This window comes from Chiloscyllium plagiosum, unplaced genomic scaffold (genome assembly GCF_037043375.1).
Source record: "Chiloscyllium plagiosum isolate Xiang-an unplaced genomic scaffold, Cpla_swu_hap1 HiC_scaffold_3, whole genome shotgun sequence".
Classification (NCBI taxonomy): domain Eukaryota; kingdom Metazoa; phylum Chordata; class Chondrichthyes; order Orectolobiformes; family Hemiscylliidae; genus Chiloscyllium; species Chiloscyllium plagiosum.
In genome coordinates this window covers 54,794,087-54,808,618 of record NW_028270141.1, presented here as the reverse complement: position 1 = coordinate 54,808,618, position 14,532 = coordinate 54,794,087, and the positions used below count along the sequence as shown (strand labels likewise).

The 14,532-nt window shown below is 40.9% G+C and overlaps 1 protein-coding gene across 1 annotated transcript in view; it reads left to right on the top strand.

Moving 5' to 3' along the window:
* lmbrd1 (LMBR1 domain containing 1) overlaps positions 1–14,532 on the top strand; it is a 292,459-nt gene that overhangs the window by 44,899 nt on the left and 233,028 nt on the right. Inside the window, exon 3 of the mRNA XM_043681689.2 lies at positions 11,325–11,388. Coding sequence (XP_043537624.1) covers positions 11,325–11,388 — 64 coding nt within the window. The remainder of the gene's footprint in view (positions 1–11,324; positions 11,389–14,532) is intronic.

Here is a 14,532-nt window from a genome sequence, read left to right as displayed (position 1 = left end):
TCAGAGGTTTTGCTCACCAGTGATGTCTATGTCGACACTTAATTAGGTGACTTACAAAGAATGAAGATTATCAGATCTAACCAGTGTTGTTGTGCTATGAAAGATAGAAAGGGGGACAAGAGAGGAGGGGGAGTAGCGTTTGTTGTACTTATAGAGGGTATTCCTGGAAATATGTCCAGGGAAATTATTTGGGTGGAACTGCGAAATAGACAGATGATCATCATATTGTGATTGTACTGTATACATCCCAAATAGTCAGCTGGAGATTGAGAAAGAAATCTGTCAGGAGATCTCAGTTATCTATAAGAATAATCGGGTGATAATGGTTGGGGATTTTAACTTTCCAAACATAGACTGGGACTGCCATAGTGTTAAGGGCTTGGATGAAGAGGAATTTATTAAATGTGTACAAGAAAATTTTCTGATTCACTATGTAGATGTACCTACTAGGGAAGGTGGAAAACTTGACCTACTCTTGGGAAATAAGGCAGGGCAAGTGAGTGAGGTGTCAATGGGGAAGCACTTTGGGGCCAGCGATCATAAATTTATTAGATTTAAAATAGTGATGGAAAAGGATAGGCAAGATCTAAAAGTTAAAGTTCTAAATTGGAGGAAGGCCAATTTTAACGTATTAGGAAAGGACTTTGAACATTTGATTGGGGGTGGATGTTCGCCAGTAAAGGAATGGCTAGAAAGTGGGAAGCCTTCAAAAATGAGATGAGAGTCCAGTATACTCTGGTTAGAGTATAGGGAATGTTGGATGACTAAAGAAATTTTGGTCAAGAGTAAAAAGGAAGCAAAGGCAGCAGGGATTGAGTGAATCCCTAGAAGAATTTGGTGGGCAAGTTGTTGGAGGGAATGCTGAGGGACAGGATGTGCATGTATTTGGAAAGGCAAGGACTGAATAGGGATAGTCAAAATGGTGTTGTGCAAGTCTCATAAACTTGATTGAGTTTTTTGAGGAAGCAACAAAGAGGATTGATGAGGGCATAGTGGTAGATGTGATCTATATAGACTTCAAGTAAGGCTTTCAACAAGGTTCCCCATGGGAGACTGATTAGCAAGGTTAGATCTCACGGAATACAGGGAGAACTAGCCTTTTGGATACAGAACTGGCTCAAAGGTAGAAGACAGAGGGTGGTGGTGGAGGGTTGTTTTTCAGATTGGAGGCCTGTGACCAGTGGAGTGCCACAAAGATCGGTGCTGGGTCCTCTACTTTTTGTAATTTACATAAATGATTTGGATGCAAGCATAAGAGGTACAGTTAGTTAATTTGCAGATGACACCAAAATTGGAGGTGTAGTGGACAGTGAAGAGGGTTACCTCAGATTACAAGAGGATCTTGACCAGGTGGGCCAATGGGCTCAGAGATGGCAAATGGAGTTTAATTCAGATAAATGTGAGGTGCTGCATTTTGGGAAAGCAAATCTTAGCAGGACTTATACACTTAATGGTAACGTCCTAGGGAGTGTTGCTGAACAAAGAGACCTTGGAGTGCAGGTTCATAGCTCCTTGAAAGTGGAGTCGCAGGTAGATAGGATAGAGAAGAAGGCATTTGGTATACTTTCCTTTATTGGTTAGAGTATTGAGTACAGGAGTTGGGAGGTCATTTTGCAGCTGTACAGGACATTGGTTAGGCCACTGTTGGAATATTACATGCAATTCTGGTCTCATTCCTATCGGAACGATGTTGTGAAACTTGAAAGATTTCAGAAAAGATTTACAAGGATGTTGCCAGGGTTGGAGTACTTGAGCTATAGGAAGAGGCTGAACAGGCTTGGGCTGTTTTCCCTGGAGTGTCGAAGGCTGAGATATGAAACCTTAGAGGTTTACAAAATTATGAGCGGCATGGATAGGATAAATAGGCAAAGTCTTTTCCCTGGGGTGAGGGAGTCCAGAACTAGAGGGCATAGGTTTAGGGTGAGAGGGGAAAGATATAAAAGAGACCTAAGGGGAAACCTTTTCACGCAGAGGGTAGTACGTGTATGGAATGAGCTGCCAGAGGATGTGGTGGAGGCTGGTACAATTGCAACATTTAAGAGGCATTTGGATGGGTATATGAATAGGAAGGGTTTGGAGGGATATGGGCCAGGTGCTGGCAGGTGGGACTAGATTGGGTTGGGATATCTGGTCAACGTGGATGGGTTGGAGCGAAGAGTCTGTTCCATTGCTGTACATCTCTATGACTCTGAGTATACTTGAGGAACATCAGGAGGACAAAACGGGAACATGAAATCGCATTGGCATATTGGATAAAGGAGAATCCAAAGAGATTCTACATATACATTAAGGACAAAAGAGTAACAAGGGAAGGAAAAGGGTCCTGTAAAGATCAGCAAGGCCACCTCTGTGTGGAACCGCAGGAGGTTGGGGAGATACTAAATGAGTATTTTGCATCAGTTTACACTATGGAGAAGGATATGGAAGATAGAGACCGTGGGGAAATAAATACGACATCTTGAAAGATGTCCATATTACAGACGATGTGGTGCGGAAAGGTGGCTAAATCCCTGGGACTTGGTCAGGTGTACCCTAGAACACCTAGGAACCTAAGGAAATGTTGCTTGGCCCCTTGCTGAGATAGCCAGAGATGAAGGGTCAGAAGACTGGAGGGTGACTAATGGGGTGCCACTATTTAAGAAATATGGTAAGGAAAAACCAGGTAATTATAGACTGGTGAGCCTGACATTGGTGATGGGCAAGTTGTTGGAGGCAATCCTGAGGGACAGGATTTACATGTGTTTGAAAAGGCAAGGATTGTTTAAGGAGAGTCATCATGGCTTTGTGTGTGGGAAATCATGTCTGACTAACTTAGAGTCCTAGAGATATGCAGCACGTATACAGAACCTTCAATCCAACACCTCCGTGCTCACCAGATATCCTATATAAATCATCACATAAAATCGTGAGGTGCATGGATAGGATAAATAGACAAAATCTTCTCCCTGGTGTGTGGGAAACCAAAACTCGAGGGTATAGGTTTAAAATGAGAGGGGAAAGATTTAAGGGGCAGCTTTTTCACACAGAGGGTGTTGTGTGTATGGAATGAGTTGCCAGAGGAAGTGGAGGAGGTTGGTACAATACAACATTTAAAAGCCATCTGGATGGGTCTAGGAATAGGAAAGGTTTAGAAGGATCTGGGCCAAATGCTGGCAAATGGGACTAGATTTATAAAGGATATCTGGTTTGCATGGATGAATTGGATGGAAAGGTCTCTTTCCATGCTGTGCAGCTCTATGATTCTGTGCTTTTAAGGCCAGTGACATTTTTGGAAGGCTATTACACTTATTGTAGTTGACAGCTGCAGGAAGCTGTTTCAACTAATTTAAAGAAAGTCAATGTAATACAGCAGCCTTGGAGTACTCATTCACCTCCATATTTGGCTAATTTGGCAAGTTTGTACTACTTACCGTTGAGAATGATTAATTTTATGTTAATTTGCATTACAGCAAAAAACATTTCAGATATTCAGTGCCAATTAATTATCGAGTCTACACCTTTTTAATGTTAAACTGATATATTTTAAGATGCTAAATCTGGTAATGAGATACTGACAACTTACATAAATAGTGACTAAGGCTTATACAACTATTTTATTTAGCAGTTTCAATGATTCAGTTAGGATTTAAATAAAATAACATTAAAAAATTAAGAAAGTTAAGAAAAAGTCCAAATCTAAAGTTTTGAAGTGTGTAAAGCAAAAATGTGTGGATTGCTTAAAAACAAGGTCAGCATTATTCGACAGGTTAGTCTTGCTAGGAAAGTGATGTAAAAAAGGTAACCTTTGTGTAATGTTGTGAGGCATCCACATGTGAACAATCCAATTTCTGCACACATGGAAGATTCTCCATGTCATGCGGCATTTGCTTTTCCCCAGCAAAGGGACAGCATTAACTCATTTGTACACAATCCACCATCAAATATTTAAAGTCTCAATGATTTTTGGTTATTTATAATTTATTTAAAAGAAAACAGTGATAACCGATCTTTTTATTCTTTCATGGGATGTGGTGCCAATGGCAAGACTTACATTTGATGGCTATCATTTGTTTCCTTTGTACCAAGTGGCTTGCTGGAGCCACTTCAGAACACAGTAAGAGTAAACTGTGGGCTTTGAGTCGCATGTTGTCCAGATAAGGATGGCAAATTCCTTTCCTAATTAGTGAATCAGGTTTATTTTTAGAGCTGTCACTGATAGTTGTCATGGTCACCATTGCTGAAACTGGCTTTGTGTCATGCTGAGAAACACATTTCGTGAATCACAGTCTGCAATAGCCAGAGATGCCGGTGTTGGACTGGGGTGTACAAAGTTTAAAAATCACACAACACCAGGTAATAGTCCAGCAGGTTTAATTGGAAGTACTAGCTTTTGGAGCACCGCTCCTTCATCAGGTGGTTGTGGAGGACACAATTGTAAGGCACAGAATTTATAGCAAATGTTTACAGTGTGATGTAACTGAAATTATACATTGAAAAATACCTTGATTGTCTGTTGAGTCTTTCATCTGTTCGAATACCATGGTAGTTTCACTTCTTTCATGTGTAAATCACAAAACGTTTTTTAAAAAGTTGCATTCTCAGGTTAACTGTAACAATTGGTGTTAGCTAGACAATATGTTGAAGGTGTTAGCCCCCTGTGTTCTCTGTGCCATGATGTTTAGATTGATTCTAATCTAAAAAGTGAAATAACAGAGTTTTACATGAATTCATGCCATTTTTGAGCAAAGTACAATGTGACTCAGCAAGTACAAATTCACCCCACAAAAGTGTGTGTGTATGTGTGCATGTGGGTCTTTGTGTGTGTGTGTGTGTGTGTGTGTGTATATAAAATATATATATAATACACACAGACAGGCATTCCTTTACACACACATACACATGGACACACATATACACAGACACACACACACCCTTACAGATACACACATTCACACATGCATCCTCTCAGAGACTTAGACCACTCTACACTCATGCACACACATATACACTCTCTCTCACAGACAGTCACAATCCCCCACCCCAGACACACACACACAAACACACACACACACACACACTTCCACACTCACACATGCACCCCCTCACGTAATTAAGACACTCTACACTCACATACACCCATATACTGTACACTCTCTCTCACACTCACAACCCCCTAACCCAGGCACACACATACACAGACACAAAGACCCACATGCACACATATACATATACGTTTGTGGGATGAATTTGTACTTGCAGAGTCACATTGTACTTTGCTCAAAAATGGCATGAATTCATGTAAAACTCTGTTATCTCACTTTTTAGATTAGAATCAATCTAAACATCATGGCACAGATAGAGCTCACAGGGGGCTAACACCTTCAACATATTGTCTAGCTAATACCAATTGTTAGTTAACCTGAGAATGCAACTTTTAAAAAGAAGTTTTGTGATTTACACATGAAAGAAGTGAAACTATCATGGTATTCGAACAGATGAAAGATTCAACAGACAATCAAGGTATTTTTCAATGTATAATTTCAGTTACATCACACTGTAAGCTTTTGCTATAAATTCTGTGCCTTACAGTTGTGTCCTCCACAACCACCTGATGAAGGAGCGGTGCTCCGAAAGCTTGTGTGCCCCAATTAAACCTGTTGGACTGCACCGTGGTGTTGTGTGATTTTTAACTCTGCAATAGATTGATTCTGTGAAGTGTAGTAGTTGCAAGCATAGAACTTTTTAAAAAATTTACCCATTCTATATTGTGTCTCATGGTCCTCCTAAATAAATGAACATAACGAGCTCTGGGCGAAGTGTAAGTCTTCTGCCATTTTTAAAGGTCTGAATCAAATCTTTACAACTTTGATCACGTGAAATACAAATCTGTAGCTCAGTTTTTTTTCTGATAGCTTAAGGCCCTTAAACTAAAAGGCATTGTATTTCTGTTATGTTGTCAGGCTAAGACGTACTTGGTAGATTTGTTAATGAATTTCACTCTGCTAAACTGGTTTAATATTGGTATGCAGGGAACAGGAAGAATCACTCTTTGGCTAAATTAACTTGCTTCAGATGCATAAAGTTACGATATGCAGAGATCATAGTTCCTCAAATTCAACTTCTGTACAAGGTGTGAGATTTACAGTTTGCAATCCTTTTTGAATTATCTAAAGGCAAATGGTTGAGTTGCTCCTGGCTAAACTTTATTGATTGTCACGCTACCATTGAGATTTGATGCTTGTTGCTTTTAAATATAATCATCCCTGATCTACAGAAAAGTCACAGTCTGTTCTCTAACTTTTATTTAAAATGGTTTATTATGCATCATAGCAATAGCAGGCTTTTATTCTCTGATGTTCACTCATTGTAGTTGCTATGGTTCTTTCTTCAGATGTGGGAGCATAAACTATGTGAAAGATTAGGAAAGACTATGAAAGATGAGTAATCTTATCTTCTTTAGTATCCTTTTAAAGCAACTCAGACCGTCACCTCTTCTGTTGAGTCAACATAAACAACAAAAAGAAAAATTCCACTCTATGCCCACAATATCATTTAAATTCATTTAACTCCAGTGTTTCTCCCTTTTTGCTTTTTAAAGCATTTCTGAACTGATGAAGTTCCAAGTATTTCCTTTTGGCAACTTTCTACATGATTGTCTCTTTTACTATTTCTCCCCGAGTTATACAGAACCAGTTACTTGACTGACTTTTCCAATGAACTTCAAGAAAAGTCATACTGAAACAGACCCTTTGGTCCAACTTGTCCATGCTGACCAAGTTTCCCAAGCTAAACTAGACCAATTTGCCTGTGTTTGGCCCATATCTACTTACACCTTTTCTATTCATGTACCTGTCCAAATGTCATATAACTATTGTAATTGTACCATTTCCTCTTAGGCAGTTCATTCCATATATAAACCACCTTTTGTGTGAAAAAGTTACTCATCAGGTCCCTTTTAAAATTTTACCTTGTCGTCATAAAGTTATGCCCTCTAGTTTTGAATTCCCTAACACAAGGGAGAAACCATTGCTGTTCAAGCTACCTATGCCCCTCATGATTTTATAAACTGCTATAAGATCACCCCTCAATCTCCTATGCTCTGGTGAAAAAAGTCCCAGCTTAACCATCCTCTCCTTGTAACTCAAACCCTCCAGTCCCAGTCGCATCCTTGTAAATGCTTACTGCATCCTCTCCAATTTAATAATATCTGTCCTGGAGCAAGGACTCCAGAACTGTAAGCAGTAGTCCAAAAGTGGCCTACCCAACATCTTGTACAACCGCAACGTGATGTCCCAACGAGTTAAGTCTACTCAAACTGCTAAACCAGTTTAAAGGCTTCTTTCAAACTCCCAAAAGACTGGACTACCACCAATCAAACTGCCCTTCTGTTGGTACAAAACTGTTCTCAACTGAAACCGGATTGCAGCCCTGGTCAATATTTCTGTATGTCGTTCAACAAGTCAATAGTTGTAACATTATGGGCGGCACGGTGGCTCAGTGGTTAGCGCTGCTGCCTCACAGCACCAGGGTCCCAGGTTCGATTCCAGCCTCAGATGACACTCTGTGTGGAGTTTGCACATTCTCCCCATGTCTGCGTGGGTTTCCTCCGGGTGCTCCGGTTTCCTCCCACAGTCCAAAGATGTGCAGGTCAGGTGGATTGGCCATGCTAAATTGTCCATGATGTTAGGTGCATTAGTCTGAGGGAGGTGGGTCTGGGTGGGTTAGTCTTTGGAGGGTTGGTGTGGACTGGTTGGGCTGAAGGACCTGTTTCCACACTGTAGGGAATCTAATCTAATGAACTTACAATATTCTATTGAGGCTGGTTTTAAAAAGCTTTATATCACTGTATATTTTCACATTTTAGAATTCAAAAGTTATTAATGAACTTTGTATAGTGTGATCAGCATTGCGTGTCAGATAAAAAGCATGAAAGGCAAAACTTTGAACTATAATTGAAGAAGTCAGAGAAATGCAGAAACTAGGTGCAGGAGTAGGTCTTTAGGCCCTTTTGAGCCATCTTCAGCATTCAGTATGATCATGGCTGATCCTCACTGCTATAGTATAGAAAAAATGGAAAAAGGCTTTGGTTCAGCTTGTCCACATTGACACTTTGCTGTGTTTACCCCATATCCCTGTAAACCTTTCCTATTCATGTACCTATCCAAATGTATCTTAAATGTACGTGCATCTACCATTCCTCTAAGAACTCTAAATTAGTTAAGTGTTTTCCTTTTGGGAAAACTATGTTACCTCTATCTGATCACCTTGAACTTACCCTGGTGCCCTGTTATAACATCTTTAATAATGTAATTCTAACAGTTACCTTACGTCAGATGTTAAGCTAATTGATGTGTAGTTTCCGGCTTTCTGCCCTTTTTAGAGTAAGGGAGTTACAGAGCTGTTTTCCAGTCCAATGGATTCTTCCCTGAATCTAATTGATTTTAATTTTCCAAAACCCACACAACTAACTAAATTCTTAATGAATACTTTGCATTGGTATTCACCAAGGAAAGGAACATGATGGATTATGGATAGATATTTGATTATTCCAGGTCAAGTCGGCATAAGGAGGGATTCTAAAAGTCGTTAAATTGGACAAGTCCTCAGGTCCGGATGAGATCTATCCCAGTGTACTGAGGAAAGCAAGAGAGGAAGTAGTTGAAGCCTTAATAGATATTTTTGCAGCATTCTTACACGGGTAAGGTCCTAGAGGACTGCTGAATTATCAACATTGTCCCCTTGTTTAAGAAGGGTTGCAAGGACAATCCAGGTAATTATAGACAGGTGAGCCTGACGTCAGTGGTAGGAAAGCTGCTGGAGAAGATACTGAGGGATGGGATCTATTTACATTTGGGAGAAAATGGGCTTATCAGTGATAGGCAAGATGGTTTTGTACAGGGAAGGTCATGTCTTACAAACTTAATAGAATTCTTTGAGGAAGCAAGTTGTTGGAGAGAATCCTGAGGGACAGGATGTATGTGTATTTGGAAAGACAAGGACTGATTTAGGAGTAGTCAACATGGCTTTGTGCATGGGAAATCATGCCTCACAAACTTGATTGAGTTTTTTGAAGAAGTAACAGAGATGATGAGGGCAGCACAGTAGATGTGATCTACATGGACTTCAGTAAGACGTTCAACAAGGTTCCCTATGGGAGACTGATTGGCAATGTTCGATCTCATGGAATACAGGGAGAGCTAGCCATTTGGATACAGAACTGACTCAAAGGTAGAAGACAGGGTATGGTGGAGGATTGTTTTTCAGACTGGAGGCCTCTGACCAGTGGAGTGCCACAAGGATCGGTGCTGGGTCTACTACTTTTCACCATTTATTTAAATGATTTGGATTTGAGCATAAGAGGTAGAGTTAGTAAGTTTGCAGATGATACCAAAATTGGAAGTTTAGTGGACACCGAAGAAGGTTACCTCAGATTACAACAGGATCTTGATCAGATGGCTTAGAGGTGGCAGATGGAGTTTAATTTAGATAAATGGGAAGTGCTGCATTTTGGGAAAGCAAAGCTTAGCAAGACAGGTCTTACACTTAATGGTCAGGTCCTAGGGAGTGTTGCTGAACAAAGAGACCTTGGAGTGCAGGTTCATAGCTCCTTGAATATGGAGTCGCAGGTGGATAGGATAGTGAAGGAAGTGTTTGGTATGCTTTCCTTTATTGGTCAGAGTATTGAGTTCAGGAGTTGGGAGATCATGTTGCAGCTGTTCAGGACATTGGTTAGGACACTGTTGGAATATTTTATGTACAGTTCTGGTCTCCTTCCTATCAGAAAGATGTTGTGAAACTTGAAAGGGTTCAGAAAAGACTTAGAAGAATGGTGCCAGGGTTGGAACATTTGATCTATAGGGAGAGATTGAATAAGCTGGGGCTGATTTCCCTGGAGCATCGGAGGCTGAGGGGTGACCTTAGAGAGTTTACAAAATCATGAAGGGCATGGATGGGATAAATAGACAAAGTCTTTTCCCTGGGGTGGGGAAGTCCAGAACTAGAGGGCATAGGTTTAGGGTGAGAGGGGAACTATATAAAAGAGACCTAAGGGGCAATCTTTTCAGGTAGAGAGTGGTACGTGTATGGAATGAGCTGCCAGAGGAAGTGGTGGAGTAGTACAATTGCAACATTTAAAAAGGCATCTGGATGGGTATATTAATAAGAAGGGTTTGGAGCGACATGGGTCAGGTGCTGGCAGGTGGGACTAAAATGGGTTGGGATATCTGGTCGGATGAGTTGGACCGAGCGATCTGTTTCCGTGCTGTACATCTCTATGACTCTATTTACACCCCTTGTCGTTTAGCTGATGTTAAACTCACTGCTCAAAAATTTAATTTTGACCTTTTTTCAAAACAAATATTGCCTTCACAGAATCAAAACCCAAAAACAAATTATCTCGACTTTTACGATCCAAATCACCAAAGACCAATACAATATCATGTATTTTCACAATGTACGAACCTAATGGTAGTTCCAGGCAATCAAGCAATGATGCATCTTGTGGATTAGGACATGTTGTTTTATTGTAAAAATTACATTTCTACAGTACCTTTTGAGATGTTGGGCAATAACTAGATTTTTATAATTAGAATATTTTCACTTCAGCAGCAAGGAGGACTTGAAACTTGAAAAACTAAGAACAATAATGTTCCCCACTCTAAATAAACACTTCTGAGATAGTTTGAATGGGAGTGAGATGTAGAACCTGAATACACGTACTTCCAAGTCTAAGCAACACAGTCTTGAAATTTCAAAGCTGAGCATGTAGTTTTTATCCTAAACGGTATTGAAATTTTTAAATGCGAATGAGCACCTTTGCATATGTTCCATGTCAGAGACAGCAAGCACTGAAGATCTGAAAAATTAAGAAGAATGCCATTGCCCACCCAAAACCAAACCCAGTGTCTGCATGGGTTTCTTCCGGATGCTCCGGTTCCCTTCCACAATCCAAAGATGTGCAAGCTGGATGATTTGGCTGTGCTAAATTGCCCATAGTGTCAGGGATGTGTAGGTTAGGTATGTTAATCAGGGGAAACGTAGAATAATAGAGGAATGGGTCTGGGCAGGTTACACTTCGGAAGGTCGGTGTGGACTTGTTGGGCCAAATGGCCTATATCCACACTGTAAGGATTCTTTAAAAAAAAATTTGCAATTTTATTCCCAAGTGCCTGCTAAAGCTAAACAGTCTGAAAAGATGCATTTGCCTTCATTAAGCTTCGCACAGTTTGAAAATCCCTTCTACAACTATCTTTTTAAAATAAAAGCCCACTCTATCCACAGTGTTTTATCAGACCGTTATCTGTGCAAGTTGTACTTTCCAATAATCTCATGTATGTTTGTTTTAGGAATGGGCAGCAGACAACATCACAAGGCAGAATATTGAAGACACTGTACTGTATGGGTATTACAGTAGGTATTCCGATTTTTGCAATGTTTTAGTAAATCTAATATTACAACATAAATCCTTGCCCAATTTCAGAAAAATTGATTGATATAAGCATGGTTGTTATTTTAACAAAGTATGTTTGTTTTGACCTGTGCTCTTTTCTTTCCTGCTTGTGCTATTCTAGGTGCACAGATAAATTCTCTTGTTTTGGTCTTTCTTAGAGCTTGTGTAATGCTGTACTTAGTGAAAGGTATTTCTGAAACTTTAGCATCAACTTGATTTGAAATTATGTTTTTGGAAGTTGCTTATTCTGGCTCTCTTTGGAAACCTGCTTGTGTATTGGCTGGGCGGACCATGTGAAGCAGGGTATGATGTTTTGTACTGTGATATGGAGAAGGAACCAATGTTGGGCTTAATGTTATAAAATGGCTGTGTCAGTCAAAGTGATGAATAGCTAGCTAATGGTTACCATTGCCATGGTAAAATTTAGAAGGAGGTTTGTGATAGAAAAAGAATATTTCCTTACTTCTATATTCTATATTCTATGTACTTCGATATTATTAAAGGATTGGACACTCTGGAGGCAGGAAACATGTTTCCGCTGATGGGTGAGTGCCGAACCAGAGGACACAGCTTAAAAGTACGGGGTAGACCATTTAGGACAGAGATGAGGAGAAACTTCTTCACCCAGAGATTAGATTAGATTACTTACAGTTTGGAAACAGGCCCTTCGGCCCAACAAGTCCACAACGACCCGCCGAACCCACCCAGACCCATTCCCCTACATTTACCCCTGCACCTAACACTATGGGCAATTTAGCATGGCCAATTCACCTGACCTGCACATTTTTGGACTGTGGGAGGAAACCGGAGCGCCCGGAGGAAACCCATGCAGACACGGGGAGAATGTGCAAACTCTACACAGTCAGTTGCCTGAGGCGGGAATTGAACCCAGGTCTCTGGCGCTGTGAGGCAACTGTGCTAACCACTGTGCCACCGTGCCGTGGCTGTGGTGGCTGTGTGGAATGCGCTGCCCCAGAGGGCAGTGGAAGCCCAGTCTCTGGATTCATTTAAGAAAGAGTTGGATAGAGCTCTCAAGGATTGTGGAATCAAGGGTTATGGAGATAAAGCAGGTACAGGATACTGATTAAGGATGATCAGCCATGATCATATTGAATGGTGGTGCAGGCTCGAAGGGCGGAATGGCCTACTCCTACACCTATTGTCTATTGGTCTGAGCAATGAAGGCAAACATGCCAAATGCCTCCTTACCACCTTGTCTACCTGTGACTCAGCTTTCAAGAATTGTTTACCTGTTTGACAACACTCCCCAGGGCCCTGCCATTATGTGTATAAGTCCTTCCCTTGTTTGTCTTACCAAAATGCAACGTCTCATTTTTATCCAAAGTAAACTCCTTTTGCCACTACTTGGCCCATTGGCCCAGGTTAACCTTGCAAGTCAGATCCAGCAGCTGCTATATATTTTCTAGTTGATTGGTTGGAGTTTGCTTGCATGGGAGATTTAGTAAGTAGAGGAGACTTGCTCATCACAAGTTCTGCAGTTGTGCTTATGGTATTTACAAATTGCCAGCACTCTTTTAGCAGAACTGTGGTTTATTTCTAAAGCAAACCTTTCCCTTTAGCTGGTAACTGTGTTCCCTGGGAATGTTGCCTCTGAGAAACCTTCCTGAGAAGACTGGTTTTAAAACAGAATTTCATAGTTTAACGCAGATCAATCTTAAGGTGGGTGCTGTATTAATTTTTGATGAATCATTGTCTCACAAATCAAAGTCAATTATCCTGGAATTCCATGTGGAATGTCTTCCACTCTTCTGCTTATCTCAGACGTATTGAATTTTCACATCTAGTGGGCGGCACGGTGGCACAGTGGTTAGCACTGCTGCCTCACAGCGCCAGAGACCCGGGTTCAATTCCTGACTGACTGTGTGGAGTTTGCACGTTCTCCCCGTGTCTGCGTGGGTTTCCTCCGGGTGCTCCGGTTTCCTCCCACAGTCCAAAGATGTGCAGGGCCAGGTGAATTGGCCATGCTAAATTGCCCATAGTGTTAGGTAAGGGGTACATGTAGGGGTATGGGTGGGTTTCGCTTCGGCGGGTCGGTGTGGACTTGTTGGGCCGAAGGGCCTGTTTCCACACTGTAATGTAATCTAATCTTCAAAAACAGAAGGAGTAATCAAATTCCAAATGCTTTGCTTTGTGGTTACTATTAAGGTAACAGAGCAGCATGTTTCCTTTTTGTTTGGTTGAAGTGAATTAGCAAAAGTAAGTCATGTATCATTTGACAGCTTTTTATATGCTGTTGGAGATTGAATTACAGTGTGTAAACCAGAGCTAGGTGTTCTGTACAGTGAATATGGAAGTGTGCCTTAGTGTGTCTTTCCACAAGAATCTGGCCAGGTGTTGGCTATCAGCAACCATCTATTCAAAAGAGAAATAATGCCATAAAATATCATCAGTGAGCTGCTTGTGAGTAACAGTGGCCTACTTGGTGATGCCACTGGGTTAATAATTCAGAGCAGGCTGATGCTCTGTTGGCATGGATTGAATCTCATCATTATGGTGATATTACACAGTGTAATTTGAATTCAGTGAAAGAACTGGAATTTAAAGAAAAGCTAGCCCAACGGTGACCATATAACCACTGTTACTTGGTGTAAAATGTAACCACTGTTAATTGGTGTAAAAACTCATGTGGTTCACTAATGACCTTGAGGGAAGGAAATCTACTGCCCTTACTTGGTCTGACTTAACCATGAGTTCAGACCCATAGCAGTGTGGTTCACACTTTGAATCAAACCATTCAGAGAATTATGCGCTTTGGAGTAAGTGTGATTTAAACACAGGCTTTCTGATCCAGAGATAGAGACATTATTATAGGGCTGGAGAGCAGAGTTAAGCAGTGTGGTTGACCTTTATTGCAATCTAAGCAGAGTCTTAGAGTCGTAGAGATATACAGCATGGAAACAGACCTTTCGGTCCAATCCGTCCATGCCGACCAGATATTCCAACCCAATCTAGTCCTACCTGCCAGCACCCGGCCCATATCCCTCCAAACCCTTCCTATTCATATACCCATCCAAATGCCTCTTAAATGTTGCAATTGTACCAGCCTCCATCACTTCCTCTGGCAGCTCATTCCATACATGTAC